The sequence below is a fragment of the Echiichthys vipera genome, assembly GCF_963691815.1.
Source record: "Echiichthys vipera genome assembly, chromosome: 16".
Lineage (NCBI taxonomy): Eukaryota > Metazoa > Chordata > Actinopteri > Perciformes > Trachinidae > Echiichthys > Echiichthys vipera.
Window position 1 is genome coordinate 20,830,495 of NC_139841.1, and position 19,690 is coordinate 20,850,184.

General features: G+C 37.8%; 1 protein-coding gene across 1 annotated transcript; it reads right to left on the reverse strand.

The window, feature by feature from the left end:
• Positions 1–379: 379 nt before the first annotated feature.
• Positions 380–13,700, reverse strand: lman1 (lectin, mannose-binding, 1). Its single transcript, XM_083929664.1, has 13 exons — positions 13,476–13,700; positions 12,539–12,693; positions 11,450–11,557; positions 10,662–10,723; positions 10,191–10,290; positions 9,861–9,984; positions 8,578–8,636; positions 8,283–8,415; positions 7,896–8,083; positions 7,129–7,208; positions 1,847–2,009; positions 1,618–1,742; positions 380–797 (listed from the first exon to the last, which is right to left on the reverse strand). Exons 1-13 carry the CDS (start codon positions 13,693–13,695, stop codon positions 761–763), a joined length of 1,554 nt encoding a protein of 517 aa, XP_083785790.1. The 5' UTR covers positions 13,696–13,700; the 3' UTR covers positions 380–760.
• Between the last annotated feature and the right edge of the window lie 5,990 nt (positions 13,701–19,690).

Consider the following 19,690-nt stretch of genomic DNA (forward strand, 5'->3'; position numbering starts at 1 on the left):
CCTTTACTCTGGAGGATGTGGTCTGGACAGTTCTCATTGTTATAAAAGCTTTATTTATGATATCCTATACCAATACCTTTTAATTTAAATCTTAATGGCATTATATTTTATTTCTTTATGGCACACTGTTATGACTGCAACTGCCTTTTGTGTAAATTTGAAATCAAGCATTCAGTCGCCATGTGTACAGTAGGCGCTCACTCGACAAAACTGTAATTACGAGAGTAACAGAAGACGCGTTAGCAAATGTAGCTGAATCTTGTGTGGGGTGCATCTTACATAACAAAATAAGCAGACACCATAGAGTAATTTGGGTTTTCGGTTTATGTAAATTGTTCATGTAGAGGATATGTCAGATTCTGACACGTATGACTGGATCAAAGCAGATAAACGGAAGCAGACACCTGCTCTGACTTTTCATCACCAATAGTTCAGCATTATTGTATACAAAATTGCACATTTTCAAAACACAGGTTTTTCTTTTGTTTTCAGTTCATTTCCAGGGAAGTGGACCGGGCAGATTTTGTCCTTTGAAAAACAAAAAAAGGATCCGACCAACCAAAAATACTGCAAGGAGCATGTTACATCATGTTGAAACCCAGGTCTCACACAAGCATTCATACACAACAATTAAATGATCAAATTAAAACTTCTTAAACAAAACCAAATTTTTCAAGAACAATAATTTACAATCTGAAAATAATCAAAAAAAACTTTTACCAAAATGGACATTCCCTCATTTACACGCTCTTTTTTTTCATCAAAAGAACTTCTTTGCTGCTGCTTCTTGTTGACTTCTGCAAGAGAAAAGCAGGAGACACACAACATGTGTTAGGGACAGCAGTGGAACACTCCACAGTATGTGTACCTCTTCTCTTGTGTTGTAAAGTCGACACTTAAGGCTTAGTAAAAACCATTTGTTTGTAGCTAAATCAGCTTCTAACACTGGACTCACCACGAACACTGGGGGCATAAACCTACCAATTTGGACGTAAAGTCATAACTAAGGGACGTGGCCCATCAGCAATCAGCCACATGGCATCACAAGCTAGATCGATATTAAAATGTCATATCTAAATACTACATACTTGTAATACAACAGCACAAAGAGACTCTGATACAAGTAAATGTAACTATTAGCTTCAAAATATATTAAAAATAATAGTACCAAAGTACTCATTATGCCGAATGGCCCATTACAGAATAATGTACATTATGTCACTCGATTATAATTAGAAATGCATTAATGTGTAAGTATTACTACTATAACTTACTATACCTATTATTTATAACAACTTTATATGCCAGAAATCCATAATAATAATCATAATCATAATGTATAAGATTCATACTTTGTGTCAATAATCTGGATCTGCAAAGAAAGAAACTAATGTCAAATAAACGTAGAGGAGAAAAAAGTACAATATTGTCTTCCAAATTGTAGTGGCGTAAAAGTATAAAGTAGAATAAAATGGAAATTCTCAAGGAAATGTACCTTTAATTTGTACTTAAGTACAGTGTTTGAATAAATGTACGTAGTTACATTCCACCACTAATTAGAGAGTCGTTTAAATGTACGAGCACTCGTCTCGCCAAATAAAAACAATGTTGTCTTACTTGTACATGATATAGCAGAAGAACAGGACCGACTGGATGACAATGAAGACTACAAAATGAACCGTGGATAAGCAGGAAGGCATGGGAGGAACCTCGGGACACTTCATAACCTTCTCAGCAGGATTCTGTGCGTGAAAACATACACAAAAAAAAACAACGACACAAAATTCAGTCATGTTTATCTATTTGATAAACTGCTCCATGAGAGTTTCCATGCTGTGATCCATACCGGAACATTACGCTGGACCAGGTTCTCCACGTCTCTCTTGACCATGTGCAGATGTTCCTTGATGTCGTTGAAGTGCTGAATGGTCTCATATGTGCCCAGACCGCCTGCATTACCCTGGTGTTGGACTGAGCCGATCTGTTTCAGTGACTCATAAAAGGAGTTTCTGCAGTGACAAAGAGAAGACACTAAATCCCTGCAGGACGAAAAACATGAATACTGCTTCAACCCAAAGGACTGAAGTCCATCATCCTTAGCGCAGCAGCCTTTTAATGGCAAATAAAGTGTATTAGATGTATTATTATTTATTATTTTTGACAATTTGAATTGTGTTGAATGATGTACGGCAAATATATCAAAAAAATTATAGTATAGTATGTCGAAAAGTCAAAATATATTATGTCCCAAAAATTCTTAAATCGGTCATAGGATATCCTGTCTAAAGCAGTCATGGCATGATTTCTCGAAAAAAAAGTCGTAGAAAAGTGGGTAAAAAAAAAAGCCCCAAAAAGTCATAGTGTGTCAAAAAAGTCAAGATATAACATGTCCAAAAAAATTCTTAAATCAGTCAAAGCAGTCACGGCATACTGTCTTGAAAAAAGTCAGGAAAAGTATGTCCAAAAAATAAGACAAAATAAAGGTCATAGTATAGTAAAAATGCTTAAATCAGTTATAGGTTAGCCTGTCTAAAGCAGTCATGGCATAATATCTTGAAAACAGGGTTCCTACACATTTTCACTTTTTCAGACTCTAATTTCCAGACTTCTCTGAGGATTTTTCAGTCAACATTAAACATCTGAATGCACATTTTTAAATGCTAATGTCAATAAATGGTTTTAAAATCCAACTTTTAACACGTATGTTAAATTCTGACCATGTATGCCATTACGTTGCCATGACATTTTTACATGCGTGTTCTTGCTGATATAAGTGAATGAACTCCAAACCCCTACAGACAGTAACAGTAGGGATGTACAGCTAACCAGGGAACTACAAAAGAAAACATAAGTCTTTCATGTTATGAGAGTAAACATACTAGTAAATAAATAAAATGATAAAAATGAATCATAAATTAAATGTAGAACAAACAAAATAAATGAGAATCGCAGTTGCATGGTGAATGGTAACCATGGTAACTCCAACACCATTCTACAGCCAGCTGGATTAGTTTCATATCATCTACAGGTTGGCTATGTTGCATTAGTAAACTTGTTGTGATTTGTATATATTGATATATTTTATTTTAGAAAGTGAGATAATAGTCTGGAAACAATACAAACTTTTTTCCAAACTGATCCTGGAAATGACTCAAATTGAATTCCATACTTTTCCATACTGCGCAGGAACCCTGACAGTCATACGAATTTTCCAAAATTAATCTTTTAATCCCTATTCACAAGAGGCTACATATTCTCAAAGTTTGAAAAACAGAAAATTACCATCTGATAAAAGAGGTCAGGATTGCTGAATTAATCCCTTATAAAAACATGTTCTTACAACAGATTACAAGTAGAGGAGGTTAAGAAACAGACCACAGAGAAACGCTATCTGAAATATGGAATCCAGAGTCTAGCCATGACGCGTAAGTGTAAAAATCAACGGTCTGTGGGTTTACAGTGTTATTGTGCCATTTCTATGGAGCTTTCTGGAATTTCTTTGTTGTAAACTGAATATATTTGGGGTTTTGGACTGGACAAGACAATTATAGACATCATTTGCGACTTTGAGAAACAGTGATGGAGATTTTTCAGTATTTTATTACGTTTTATAAACCAAATGATTAATCCAGAAAATAATTGTCGGATAATGCTGGACGATATGGCCAAAATCATCTTTCCCGATATAGGTAATTTCATATCTCGATAACAATATATATATACATATATATATCACAATATGAATTACATTTCATAAATAAAGAGTCTATATGAAATAACCACATTTTTGTCTATACTTTGTGTATACTTCTGTTTTAATTTAATACTTGACAAATTAAAAACTCTGACTTTTTCGGATTTTATTAAGAAAACTCAAACTCAACTCAAAATATTTCAAATCAGATTTTCTGAAAAAATCTAGGTTATTATCAATTTAGATGACGTAATTGTGTATCATGATATCTAGATGTATAATTTCATCACGATAGGATTCCACAGAAAGGCGAATTATCTCCCAGCACTATATTCAGATTCCTTGATAATAAAACGAATCGTTAGCTGCAGCCCTAGCGGAGACTCAAACGATTTCCCCAAATGTCAAACTATTCCTTTAAGTACGTGTGAGGTTGAGAAGAGCAGAATTTATGGTTAAGAGGGTTAAAAGGTCACCACTTATCTGTTATATTAATATTTGTTCACCCTTAAATCTGTAAATCTGTATCTTCACTTTCAATTTCTTTAGCAAATGAAGTACAATTGCAGTAGAGAATGAAGACGTCTAAGCCTGGATCATATTTCTCAACAAAATGTAATTTCTTAAAGTTGATTACTTACAGGGAGAAAGCAATAAGTTTCCCTTATTATTTTAAACACATCTAAGACGATTACAAAGAAAAAAGTGAATTCCAGCGGCGTAAGTAGGAAGGCCCTGAGGGGAGGATTGGGACAAGAAATCAATTGGAGGTAAACCATGTTTTGGCTGTGTATGACAGATGTATTTAAAGACGACTAATCTCATAAGGACAAAATGGTGCTAAGATGGTGGCCTTTTCTTGCTCGGCCACGTGGCTGTTTTCTGGGAGGATGGACAGGGATGACATATAAACAAAATCTAATTTGTTTCACAGCTCCCTTGAGAAAGTAAGTGAGCATTTATTAAAGCCTACATCTAATCTTCATCTGCTACAAGTGACCCATTTATGAGCAGAAAGCCCTCCTTGGGAGTCTGAGATGAAGTCCTATCATAAACACTGTTTGAACGATGGGCCAGGATCAACTGAGAGCTTAATCTACAAAGTAATACAGATCAGTCGCTCACATTAGATCATTAGAGGGAGCAGCTGCAGTCTTTTGCCAGAGTCCCAACTTATTTACTGTTTCAATCAGCTTACTCCTGTGCACCTCTGATAACATTACAGAAACCGTCTTTCCCTGCCGTCAACACAGTATTATTCACTTGTGTAGAATTGGAAAATGAGACGCATCACAAGTGAGAGTCTGGGTTCATGCGAGTTATGGGTCAACAATATAATAAAGAAAATCCTGTATGCAAAAATCATTTGAGGTTGAATGTCCTGTTGGATTTAGGGCATATAAACAGCTTGGTTCTTTTATGATACATGAGACTAAGAGATTAATGTTACATAAAATACAATCTTTAATATCTTGGTGGTTCTGATTAATTCTTAATGCAGATGGTGTGTTGAAATTAAGACACACAATCAAAGTGCAGCCACAGGACGAACATGCCGGTAAGAACGTCAGACAATTAAAACCCGAATACAATGTTGAGAAATAAGCAGACTAGTTGGATGATTACTAACTTAATTATAAGAGAAAAACATTCATTAAAATCCCCTCATGAATTTATCAGAAGGGTTTTGAAGAAGACATTGTTTTTAAATCTGTTGCGTGCTCACAGTGACTAAGCCCACAAGCACCTTAGGGAAGCAATTCAAAAAGCACAAGACACAAGCTCTAAATATCAAAAAATTACATTCTGAACACCTAATCAGGCTTACTTACTGTAAGTACCAAAATCAAACAGTCATGGAAGGCACACCATCATGAAATCTCTTAAGCTGCATTATCTTAGCATTAAAAACATGTCAACTGAGAGCAGTGCGGAGATTATCTCCCTATAAAGCAAGAAGTCTCTGTCTGTCTGTCTTTTGATGTCCTCAACAACCGTTTATCCGATCGACTGTGTAGTGTTAAGCGCAGTCTTTTGTGATCTATAGGACATATTTATTATTAGTGTGTTATGTTCACACTGTAGTGTATTGAGAGTGGAGCCTGATTATATGTTAAGGCTCATTTATGCTCCTTTTACAGATGAAAATATATCCGTTCATTTCAAACAACGTTACCGCCACTGCCCACATACTTAAATGCGTTCTCTATGCTGCCATAGATGTGAACAAACACATCCACTAGAGGGCAGTCTGGAGTCAAAACAACAAACACGGCGGCGGTGGAGGAGGTCATAATAACGTACTTTGTATTATAGAGGCAAAAGCGGAGGCAGCGTGTAATAGCCTGTCAGGTCATTGGATAAATCATAGAAATACGGGGCGGCTGGTGGCTGAGTGGTTAGAGCAGTCGCCCTATGTAAAGAGGCTGAAGGTCCTTGAGGCAGCGGCCGCGGGTTTGACTCTGATCTGCAGCCCATTGCTGCATGTCTCCCCCGTCTCTCTCTCACCCCATTTCCTGTCTGTCCTATATAATAAAGGCTTGAAAAACTTCCCACAAAAAAAAAATAGACAGAAAACGTTCCTATATGTAGCAAATACACCATTCTGTTCCACCATTTTTAACATGTCTTTGTTGTGTCCTACATGGTTGTTTCACGCTACACTAATCCCCAGTTTCAGAAGGCTCCGTCTGTATGCATCCGTATCTCAGTATAAATGAGACCATAAATATTACTTTCTGAATCAACGCTTTTGTTTGGGGAAATAGCCTGGTGCTAAATAGCTAGCTGTTAGCAAATGAGGCGTACACTCTAACATTGCTAGGAGATGCAACTATGTGATGGCAGGTGTGTTACTCAGGACCCAAGGGAGGGCAGTGTCCAGTGTGAAGTTGCTTAATGAGCGGTTCTCAAGAAAGCTGCAAGCAGCACTACAGTAGGTCAAGCATTTGGCCCTTTCCTAATAGGAACGTTTTGAACCGGCACTGTACAAGTTTTGTAAGTGAAAAAGAAGATTACAGTTAAATATTACTAAACCTATCATGCTGTATCTCTCAGCAATGATAAAATTCATATTCATTGAGAGGCTATCGTTTAAAATGCAAAAGTCTGCTAAAAAGTAATTAATCTTTTTATTTTATCACAAAAATTATTAAAAGGACTTATCCCATTGATCATCCCATTTAGCACTGAGGCTTTTTAGCGTGTGCACGTGCCTGTGAGGGTTACTGCAGATGGATTATCAGGCTGGCAGACACCTGTGATGTTGCAGCCACTGCATCCTGAGATTAAATATAATGTGAGGGATTTAACCGCCAGGATTTCCCTTGTTTTTCTAGAGTATCACGAGTCTCGCTTTATGTTTTGTTGCAAAAACAACAGCTAGTTTAAAAGACTGACCAAACATCAACAACAGTGACACAGATGTTACTTACCTCAGCTCATTCAGATTTTTGAGAACCTCCTGCTGGGTGGCTATGACGGTGCCCAACTGTTGTTGTCCGGCAGATTCCAACTAAAAGAGAGAAATACAACAAAATGGTATGAAGGTTAAACACTCCAGTGTTGAAGGCTGATAAAGCTGTCACATAAAAAGGTTTATTAGTTTCGATAACCTGTCATAAAAACTGTAGAATTACAGCCTTGCAGTTGTGTGCCTTCACCACCGGTCAAGTTGCAGTTTACATCCCAACTGTCCAGACTTACATACTAATGAAGAGCAGACTTTGGAATATAATAAACAAGTTAAAAGTGTATTTTTATGGCAAAATAGCCAAGTTTCACATCTTTAACCCGTGACCTTTGGATATAAATTGTAATAATTTGCACTAATTTTGGTCAAATTTGAAGACATTCCCTCCAGGGGTTCATGAGATATCACATTCACAAGAATGGAAGGGACAAACAGACAACCCAAAACACATATTGTCGCCTGGGCGGAGGCATAAAAACGGTTAACTTCAGCAAGAGTACACAGATATGATTTATGATATTTGAATGCATTGGGTCTTTCCTGTGTTGACAATTTGTTTGAGCAGTGGTCTCTTTTGATCAAAATACTCTAAGTCAATAAACTGACTAGAAATGAATCTATTATTTAGTTTGTGTGAAAAATGAAACATGCCATTCTAACTGGTTTATAAACCCTGTTCCATCTGTTTGCATCTGGTGTGAACTCTTCTTTTGGTGATGACACGCTCACCTGTCCCGACTCAGCGTTCGGCCCCTTCTTGGCGATCTCGTCTGTGATAACAGAAACATATCGACGCTGTTCGTCCAGGATCATAGCGAGCTGCCGGTGCAGCTGTTTGATCTCCAGGTGGATCCGGTTCTGGCCCTCAAACACCTGACGGATCTCCCGATCATTCACGGTCTCATACAAGTCCTCAACTGAGGAGGATACAAAATATAAAACCAATTAAAATAAAGTCTACACACCTTTCATGAAGGTAATTGTAATGTTTGGCGTTATTTTGATTTATATTTTCTAAACATTTTAACTTGGTTTGTTCAGATTATATAAAACAGATAATAAAGAGTAAAACAAAATAGATTCTCTTCATGATCACTTTGATTTCAGAAAACTAACTTGGCTCTCCAAGGACGTCTGGGTGCTCTTTCTGAAACTCCTCTTTCTTTTTGTCAAGCTCTTGCTGGAAGTTCTGAAATTCCTCCTGGTACTTGTCCTTCTCTTCTTTAGGAATCTCAGATTCAGGTGGGGGCTTCAGCGGGAGAGAGACAAAAAAACCCTCTGTGAACTCAATAGAGGCTGTTCTCAGGCTGCGGTGTGCACATACATGCCTGCACACACTGAGACACACAGCTACAGAGAAGTGAACTGCACACACAGGATTGTGAAAGTATTTGGAGTGTAATGTAGTTACCGGCTGCTGGCCTGGCTCTGAGAGTCTGAACATCAAGAAGGACAAAACATCGTGGTCGTCTGAGGGAGGAAAGAAATTCTGAATTAGAAACTTACAACAGAAATGAACTCATTTTAAATTATTAAGCACTTTTTATTCATGCATGTGAAAGCAGGGTTATATCTTAGGGGAAAAGGGTTGATACAGAGTCACATCTCAGAAATATCGTGTTATATTCTGTAATTTGGGGATTTTATTAAGATCCCCATTAGCTGATGAAGAAAATCAGCTAATCCTAATGTGGTCAACACAAAAACAGATACTGTAAGACAATATATATATATATATATATATATATATATATATATATATATATATATATATATATATATATATATATATATATATATATATATATATATATACAGATAGATAGCAAATATTGGACATTTTTAATATCTGCAATATAAAATCAGTGCAGCCAGGGTGGACTCTCACAAACTCTCACATAATCTTTAGAAAAAAAATCAAGGCTTTGCTGACTAGTGTCTGAATCTGGCCAAAAACGGCTTGATTCTGTTGTAGCGCATAGCCAACGTGTATTCCATCACTCAGAAGTGATTGATCAGCCAGAGAGGGCAGGCAGACTCACTCTTAAACTCACTTGTGTGTGAAGTGGTGTACTGTGTTTTTTTCTGGTCTCTGCTTTTTCATTCTTTTTCACGGCATAATTAAGCCTGTTTAGGGTCTTGTACAAAAAAACATTCTAGTCGGTATGTTTAGTTAATATCTCCATGGCAACACTGAGGGGGAAATATTTTTATGTACTAGGCTTGTTTTTATTTTAGTGGAGGTTAAAGTTAATGAATAATTAGGGGCGTGGCCTCTTGAGGGACAGCTAGCAGCGGACCCTCACTTCTCCTTGGAGGTAAACGTCAGCCCGATGGACGTATCACCCTCCCCCCAACGTCACATCAATGCCCTTTTTTGGTAAGAGGAAATGAAGCGGAGTCAAAGTCTGTCAAGATGGCGACTCCCGTAGGTGAGTACGATTGGATCAAGTTGAGAGAACGGACATCGATGGAGAGGCTAGGTCCATTTTTTATAAAGTCTATGTTGCAAATCCAAAAATAAAATAAATTGGCAACAGCCAACTGACTGACAGGTGTCACTGGATCTCTGTGAAGCGGGATCCAGAAACCTGTAATCACTGCTTGTTTCCATAGGTGCCGGCAGAGAGAATGAAACGTATATCTTTCAGATTGTACCTTTAAGGCTCGTCAACACAGAGAACAGAATAATACCTGCTAAACCTCCAGTGGCAGCTGAAATGCCAAAGAAGCCCTCGCTGGGAATGTTCATGTTGTCCACCTTTGTGCAGAACTCGTAGTCCTCTTTATCTGGAGTGAAACCATTATTGATCATCACCTGAGGAGGAGGACAGAACTATGAAAGCTCAAGGAAATATTTAATGAAACATGTTTTATTATTATGATACCAGTGTCACGAGGTAACATTGCCTTTTTTCTCTTCATAGACAGATATATATTTATATATATATAAAAATATAAAAAAATAAAAAATATATATATATATATATAAATAAAAACTCTTGTGTTTATGGTTTCTCCTACCGTCAGCGTCTTCTTGTAGTATGTTATTTTGGCTCGGACAGGATAGGGTTTGTTGCGGAAGTCTCGTAAACATGTGCCGAGGGCTTGTGTGGTGCCGTCACTGGATCAAAACAACGTTTTTAGACAACATATAACAATTGCATTCATGGATATAGTATAGCACTGCTCTCCACAGAGACACTGGACAGGAACAGGGGTAAATATTGTAGGGCTAGAGTTTATTAAATAAGTGAATAACATTAATGTTTTTGTAAACACTTGTTGTGGTCGGTAAACAGTGTGAATTCTGAGACAAAGTGAAATGGCATTGGAAAAGTGATTTAAAGCTTTCACTGGCCTGGGGAAGATTAGGAAAGATAAAGGATTATTTACTTTCCAAGCAAATATAATCATATTTCCTAATCTTCTTTAAGTTGTTAAAATTTGAGTTGGTGATGACATCCGAGCAAAGCAAAATAAATGTTTACTCACTTTTGATGGTCATAAACAAGGTTGCCATTGTTTCCAACAATAACTATGGCGGGGTTATTTTTCTGGAATGATGATGGAAGAAAACAAGGAAGCACATTAATCCTTTTGTTCATCTGAAGAGAGGTGGCTTTGCTATTAGGTAATCTGATTTGGAAATATCAATCCCCTACCTGAAATAAATTATATTCAAATGTGATATAAACAGACCTATGAAATATTTGTTTTGCATGACAGCGACTAAGGACGCAGGAACTGATGCAAATATTTCAAATAACAATTTGACTGATTCCCAATGCTGACACGGATGTTTTTTGTTATTTATGACCCTTTTATGGCCAGAGAAACAAAGAACTCTTCATTATATCTATTCAAAAGATGATAATTAATTTTATTATATATACATATAAACTGAAATGCTTTAAATTATGATCTCTGAATGTAATATTTAGTTACATAAACAACCTTTAATAGACTTTTCATATGAAAAATATTCTTTTTAAAATAACTACATGTATACACACATAGAAGAACAAACATTGACAAGTATTTCAAAATGAATACTTAATAAGTTTCAACAAAAACAAAAAGAAAACATGTACTATTTTTTAAACACAGAAATGAGCCAAAACTAATATTTAAGATACTGCATATGGATAGTGAATCCGAAAAAATGGATCAGCTCACAATCCTAATTTCATATTCAACAACAATTTACAATAAAACACTTTCAGAAACACTATTGGAAAGATATAATCATTGACAGTTATAGCTAAACATTGAACACCAACCTTTCCATCGTTGTCAAAGGAGTCAAAGAAGATTCCAACTCCACGCCACTGGTCCGCGGCACCGTACACTGGACCATCGAGGCCTTGGTCAGTGGTGAACCACACAGCCTGAAAGAGGAAGAAAATGGGGTTCAAATGTTAGTTTAGTTTAGCTTCCTTTACAGAACAAGTCAAAGACACAAAGGAAGCAGCCATTTTCCTTTGTGAGACCTCAGTTTCTCTCCTGTAAAAATGACCTAAAGAGATACTTCAGTCAGCTCTGTGTCATGGCAGAGTGTGCTGATGAACAGTGTTCGGCTTCTCTCTGTTGTGGAAAAGTGTCATTCGGCGGATCTCAGCGGACGACCGGTGTTCTAAACGCTGCAGCTACACACTGCCAGGACACAGAGCTGACTTAAAATCAGAAAAATATCTCTTTAAGTAAAGATGAGGTATATAAGTAGTTATGTGTTTTAGTGTTTCTCTAACAATACCCAACTGATACTTAATGTTTTAATCACGTATCATTCATTGCTCTGTCTACATAAAATATAACAGGCCAAAGTAGGGCAGCATTATCATGGCAAAAATGATGATTTATTATTATTTATTTTTTTAATTAATATTGAGTTAACATTTATTTATCATGATTACTCAAAATCATTTCAGGGACAAATTATTTTTATTACACTTTATTGCTTCTACGCTGTGCTACATGGTTGCTAATGTACTAATCTCTGCATCAAAATAAGACTTAACATAATAAGGTCCTTCTCCACCTGAAGTCAGTGCATCTCCTAGAAGCAAAATATAAATGAAATTGCACCGATAAGGGACCACGTTGTATGTCATTATTCTACTCTGGACTACATCTGGGACATTCAGGTCTCCTCCAAGTTATAATACCCAGCCACAGAGTGGATACATAGAATAGTAGACAACAGCATGTCAGGTCGGTGTTGTTGTGTCACCTGATTCTGGACTTTTTAAACGTAAACTAAACTTTAACACCTGCGATCAGGAGTGCATTACTAAGTTGTACAGCATAACATATTCCCTAAAAGAAAACTGGACTTTGTTAACTAACACAGAAGTTTCACCTCTCCTTACCAAACCGTCTGCTCCCATCCGGCCTCGTCCAGATACTCTGAAGGTCACCTCGGCCTCCCAGTGTTCAAAGCTGACTTTGTTTTTCGTCCACACAGAGCCCTTCTGACTCCTGAGGGACGGTGTAATGCGCACCTGGTCTGCACTTGGAATGGCATCTGGGATGAGAGAGGAGAGATGCAGAGAATACGGAGGATTTTTAGTAGCGAGTTATGTGTTCGATATCTACGAAAATAATAGTTTATCACAAAGTTCAACAGCATACGTGGCGTTTTAAAAGATAATATGCACACTTGAGCCGAACTGAAAAAGCTCACGCCAGATAACTTGTTTTATTGATATCACGATCAGCACTATCTGATTGTGCATACTCTCTAATATTTAACTGCCTCAGGGACAGAACCTGCAGATCTAGGTTTGCTCTATGTAACGTAAACATTTGCGTGTCAAAAGGAGAATGTATAGACTCATTTGCTATGTCAGTAGTTATTACTGGCTTGCGTTAGGGCCCCTAAGTCAATGCTTTAGGGGGAATGTAGTGTTATCTCCTGCTGCAGCTCATATCAGCAGCTGGACAACTCAACTGTGTGATGCAAGAATCCAATGCCCCATTTTGCAAGAGGAAAGTTCAGCACTTGAGTTGCATGTTTTCTGCACAGACTTTGTTTATGTTTAATAAGCCCGGGACATGTTTCTCTCTGACATTTAAAGGCTAGGGTGCTTAAATGTGTGGATCCCCCCCCCCCCCCCGGTGCAGTTTTGAATGGACGAAGCAAACCCGCTGTCATTTCTGAACAATAGCGGCAAAAGGTCGGTTACAAACCGTCCAAACACGACCGAGCTCAGCCGTACCTCTTCTCCTCTTGATACATTAGTGTCTTAAGTTCATGCAGCAGGTGACCAGCGGCTCTGTGATGCTGACAGCTGGACACAAACTTACTTCCAGTGTGGATCCAGAACGGGATACTGCCGTCAGTCTGAGACAGGTGCGGTCCTTTGAAGCTGTATTTGTACTCAAACCGGCGGTGGGGGAGCTCCTGTGACGTCGAGGCACTGGCGGTGATATCTGCGACACTACGGTGAAATATCAACGCTGTAAGAAAAGTTAATATCAACATACGAGCGTTGGCAGCCGGGCGCCGTGCTATGGACACCGCCATGTTTCTGTATCACTGCTGACGTAGCGCTGAGGCCACGAGCATGACGGGATGCCTGTAGGCCAACAGGGCGCTTTCTGATTGGTCGGTTTTTTTGGTCCTTTTTTCTCTTCTTCTTCTTCTTTTTTTTTTCTTAAGGTAACAGTTGAAGTCGAGAAGCGGGACTTCTGGTCACGTGGTCAGCAAAATAAATAAAAATAAATAAAAAAATAAAACATACAGACATTGTGACCATATGTACATTAAGAGTATATGCCACTATTTTTTATGCACGGTCGATTAATAAATCAATTATTTTCTTGATTGGCATCATGGATGGATTACTGAACAGGCCTACGGGGCAGGTCAGGGGCCCCTAAGGTCAGGGGCCCTGACTTAATGTTGCAGAACAAAAACATAAAATGACCACAAAGATGCTAAATGCCAACAGGTATACAAAAAATGACTTCAAAGAGACAAAAATGACTATAGGAATGCAAAACGAACACAAACAGATGCTAAATTAGTGAAAATAGACATAAAACCACCACAAAGAGACAAAGAACGATGACAAAGATACGCAAAATTAGGTAAAAATTACCACAAAAAGAGAAGCAAAATGATGACATAGAAATGTGAAATGACTAAAAATAGATGCCAAACAATAACAGAGGTGAAAAACAATCACAAAGACATACAAAACAACTAAAAATGGATTTAAAATGACCACAAAGAAACACAAATACCACACAGAAATCCCTCTAAAAATAAGTGCACAATGACCACAAAGAGAGACAACATTTCTACAAAATGACTAAAAGTAGACTTTGAATTTGGGCGTCTTGTTCCCACCCGTAGACAGGTGCCCATTGTGTCAAAATCCGTCCATAATTTAAAAAAAATAGTGAAAATGCCCATCATAATTTCCCAAATTGAAATTTTTGTACTTTATCAATAATGATAATGCTGATGGTAGTAATGTTGCGTTATGTTCAAATGTGCTCCCTATCAAGATGTGTGGGAGATGTGTGGTAGTAGCATTATTTGATGGGGGATTTGTTCTGTTGAAATACGCTAACACTGAAAAAAGATATAACAGAGTCTCAAAATGCTCCCCATATTCTTACCGTACTTTAACCCCTGCTTGTAATCAGAAAACATACATTTGCAGCTGTGTAAATTCGCTTTTTGCCGTGAAAGTCTGATCGCTTGAGTTTAAATACTGAATAGGCGAATGATGCAAATTTCACGTCGCAATTTTGCATCATCTTGCGTCTTTGCATTTACTTTGTTTGAAATCGCAGTGCACAATTTGCGCGATTTGCAGGTCGGTGTGAACACAACATGTTAGCTTAGTGATAATTTCTTTTATAATGTACTGATATCGAAGCAATTGCAGCGTAATACTATGCTAATACTAATGCTACTACATTCTAAAATGAATGCTAACGCTAATGCTATGTCAGAAATATGGTGAAAATGTTCATCACAGTTTCCGAAATGACATTTGAAATGGTTGTACATTGTCAACATTACAACTGCAAATGTTAATGCTGATACTAAGGCTAACATAAATGGCTAATTCTTGCTTACCCAAAATGCACTTTAAAAGGACATAATTTTAGCTAATACGTTTAGCTGATATGATGTTAAATGTTGTATCGTAGCTTACACAGTAATGCTATACTATTGCTAATGCTAATGCTAATTATAATGTTAAGGAACACAATTCAAAGAATCAATATGAGACATGTTTTCTCCTGTTATAGGTTTATGTATGTGCCAGTTTTTAACTTAAATGTCAATATTAGTATAAATGTCAAAGACTCCAGTATTATTCTGTTGCTACTTATATTTGAAAGGTTTGTTTTGGTAGTTAGATGCCTGCCTGTGTTATTTCAGTAGCAAACTTAGTTCCATATTTGAAAAATGTTATTGTGCAAGATGTCTGACACATATCTTTGTCATTACAACATCATGCACAGGTTGCACCTATTGCAAAAAAGCAAAACAAAAAAAGTGATACATGATCCACAAATGATCTAAATCCACAATAAAAGACCAACATTGTCACAAACATATGCGGTATGTCAAAATAAAGACAAGTTCTTTCAGCTGCTGAACACCATCACCTGTAGTGTTCTGGACCAGCTCGTCAGCCTACATGAGGTCAAAGAAAGGTTAAGTGACGTAGCCCTGCTGGCTGCTGCAGCATTCTCTGCAGTCTGAAAGCCTCAGTGGGAGACGGGAGATGACACAATTATGTGCCACTCGCTTTCTATTTACTTTCACCAGCTTCTTCCTGTTGCTTTTGGAGGTGAAGCATCACTTTCTGTGAGGGTCCGTGATTACGGGTTCAGGAACGAACCCCAGAACAAAACAGACCATTGTGGTGACACTAATCCAGGGATTTTGGCTATTCTGGCAAATGATCAGCAAATGGCAAGGACCGATGTGCACAGGTTTACAGTCATCATGTTTTTTGATGTGATAATTAAGAATATATTTGCTTTAGGGTCATGTAGTCGTGTAACACATATGAAAAGAGATTTCCTTTTTCTTTTTGGGTACCTTTTGCTTTTCACTAGTTAACCATTAAATCATTTATTCTACTATACAATATCATATCTTTTATCACAACAATGGATGTGATTTACTAACAGAATAATTTTTTTTTTTTCATGTTAAAGTGATATGACCTTTCGCATTAGTCTGCTCTCTATTGGGCAAAAATGTTGTGTTTGTGTTTGTTTTAAATCACATTAACGCTCTAAATAATGACTAATAAAAGCCAACGAAGGCATGAAAATGCCCATATTCAAAACATACATTTCCTCTGTTGATGTGAACACATCTTTTGCAATAACTTATCATTTATTAGTTGGTACTAAGTCAATTTAATTAACAGTGGTTTAACATGAATGACAAAAAAAATCACAAAACTCAACTTCAAGTATTTTTTTTATTACCAAAACAGAAGTTTTGATTCTGCAATCTGCACCAAAAAATTATGAATAACTGTTGCTAAATATTTTCTTTCTCTGTGTTAAAGGTTTTAATATCAAAGTTGTTTTAAGAGAAGCACCATAATCAAATCTATCGGACGACATGTTTCTTCTTAAACTGGGGTCATGTGATGTTTATTATAGAATAGACACACTGTGAATGTGCAAACATATGTATATCAGAGGAGCTTTATGCCACTGTAAAAAGTAATATATTAGACAAAGATTACTCTGAATGATCTCTATGGGTCAATTTGGACAGTGCATAGGTAAGTAGATACAGTAAAGGATGACAGCAGGTATAACAAAACACTAGAAATACAAAGTGGGATACACTTAATTTCAAATAAGATGCTAAACCTAATGTAACATTTAAAATGCATGAAAAGTAACATGTTTCCAGTGGATTTAGACAGCAGAGAAAATAGAGGCCTCTGTCCTTTGTCCGAGGAAGTCCTCATTAGAGAGTTAAACCCCACTCTTTGTAAGGAAATGTAGGATTTAAATAACAATGGCAATGCTAATGGATCCATTTATTGGGGGACAATAGCAACCTGTAGGATGTTAATGGGTCACTGAGACTGTGAATAGCCTGTCACATGAGTCAGCACAAATATTTGGCCAGTGAATTATAGGATGGTGTAGTAAACATACTGTATGGGTTAGGGTGGGCCTGAACTATTGGTGTTGAAATAACACTGTATTTAAAATATATATCCTGGATCTGCATTTAATTAATGTCTACCCACACATCTTCTTTAAATGTTCTTCTCATATTTTAACATTTTCTACCTCACATTCACTTGTTGGGTGTACTTTGAGTCAACATTAGCGATCCTAAACTGGCCTAATCAGATAAAACAAATACCAGTTGAGTTGTGCATGGGGCTACTTGTTCCTGGATGATCTAAAGGTGTTTGTATTACCCATGTCACATTAGGGGGAAAGGGAGAGTGGCTTGTCACCTCCTGGTGTGAGACCACGGCTTAGTTAAATGAAGCCTGTTGCCTCATGGTGTTTATTCATACCAGAAAAGCACAAAGCAAGCCATTATCACAAGAACAAAATGTCCGCTGAGACGACAGCATGCTAAGGAAATGTCCTGTGGTTGAACCTGCTGGGCTCTTAAGTTTACCACCATGATGCAAATCTATTAACTGGCCCTAGAGGAGAACGAGGAGCATGATTTTTATGTTTCCATCTGGTGTGCTGCATGTCATATATGATGAAAGTGCATCCGACAGGAGACACAAGCCCCATTTCTTGTAGATTAAAGCACATTTTGATAATAATACTTTCAAACTAAGATTTAATGATTACTGCACATAAGCTGTGTAGACTGGCTTTGCTGCTGTATTATTTGTTGGCTCAATTCTACGCACATAGGCCACATACTCACCCTCAACAATGCAGAAGGACTACCCCTTTATTCCAGATTGCTTCAACACGGTCCAGTGTGGTCCGGCCAAGAGAGGGCACTTATTGTCCACTAAGGACTTTGCCACATTCATTTGAAGAGCAGCCCTTTCTCATTATTAACAGACACACTAAACGATGGGCCCCAAACAATACCGAACAGATCCCTTTATGCGCACAAGTGCTCAACGTTTCAGCAACCACTGTGTGCCCTCCACCACTCCCTCTTCTTTTCAGATACCTGCACATAAGTGAAAGATGTAGAGGACACAAAAGATATTCTCAACTTTCCTTTTCTCCCATTCTGTGGAACAGGCCCATTTTAAAGCTTTTATTTGTGCAAAGCCTCTCATTAACTCTGCTCATGCTGCCTCCCTCGGCTTGCCATTGCTTAAGTACTGGGTGTTGTAAAAAAGCTACAAATTAGTCCCTCATCAGCTCCAATTAGACGAGACAAAGCCTGAGTAAAGATAACTCAATGAGAGGGAGAGGTGGAAGGGTGAGGGCTGTCTACGTGTGTTTCTCTGTGTGTGTGTGTGTACATGTGTGTAGCCCGGGCCGGCACAACATAGTTTGTAATCATTGAAGAACTTGTGGCCATTCAGTTTGACCCACTGCAGCACAGGTCCATTCACTCTCCAGGCTCCTCAGAGGACCCTTTTCTCAGGGCCAAGTGTTGTTGTGCTGGGAAGACAGGCCCCCCAGGAGTCCCAGAAAGAGAGCCATTCAATCCTCTCTACCTGTTTGCAGCATATAAAGCACTTAAGGCCAGGCCGATCTCTCATTATTGTCTCCTTCACCCTCAATACTTCCTTAAACTTAGGCCCCAACAAGAGCAAGCCTTTTAGAGGGGGAAATAAGGGATGTATGTTAAGGGGGTGCCTTTCGCCTCATTAGAATTGAATTTGCACTGTCTTGTAATTGCATGGGGAGAACAATGTATTTTTTCATCATAATCTTCACTGAATGGGGGATTTTTGGGGCCTTTAATTTGCTGCCCACTCTAATGCATTAATTAATGAATAGGGTAACACTAATTTTCTCTATGCTGCCTCTCTGTTTGTTTCCTCCATCGGTTTCCAACAGTCCTGGACAGCCGCTGCTAATAAAATTACCTCATTAAGGCCTTGATCGCAGCACAGTAACTCACTCATTCATTTGTGATTAAACATTTTCTTTGCAAAAGGGGGCTGGGGGTGTTCCCATTCAGAGTTGCATCTTTTTGTGGGTAGTTCTAAATAATGGGGGGGACAAGCAGGGAGATATAATTAGGAACAAGGGGGCACTTCAGCAAATATTGGAAATCTTTTAAGGCCTGGCCTTGAATGACATTGATTAATTACTTCCAGAAGGGATTTTGAGAATTACATGTATATTGCCATGTTTTTTTCCCTGTCTTTTCCTAGGACGCGATGACCCAAGCTTGTTAAAAGAATGTGCACAGGACTTTAATTTCGGCCCCTCTTTAATCAAAGGCGAATCATGACATGTACTGTTCTCTACAAATGGGCTCATTGTGAAACAAATACGCAACATGCAAACAATGATTTCATATTTAATGAAGATGCCATCTGACAAGGAACCGTTGACATTAACTG

Coding starts and splice junctions, on each gene's coding strand:
- lman1 (XM_083929664.1), bottom strand. CDS start 13,695: ATGGCGGTGTCCATAGCACGGCGCCCGGCTGCCAACGCTCGTATGTTG. Junction 11,558..12,538: donor GGATGGGAGCAGACGGTTTG/GTAAGGAGAGGT, acceptor TTCCTCTTTCAG/GCTGTGTGGTTCACCACTGA. Junction 9,985..10,190: donor ACTACAAGAAGACGCTGACG/GTAGGAGAAACC, acceptor CCTCCTCCTCAG/GTGATGATCAATAATGGTTT.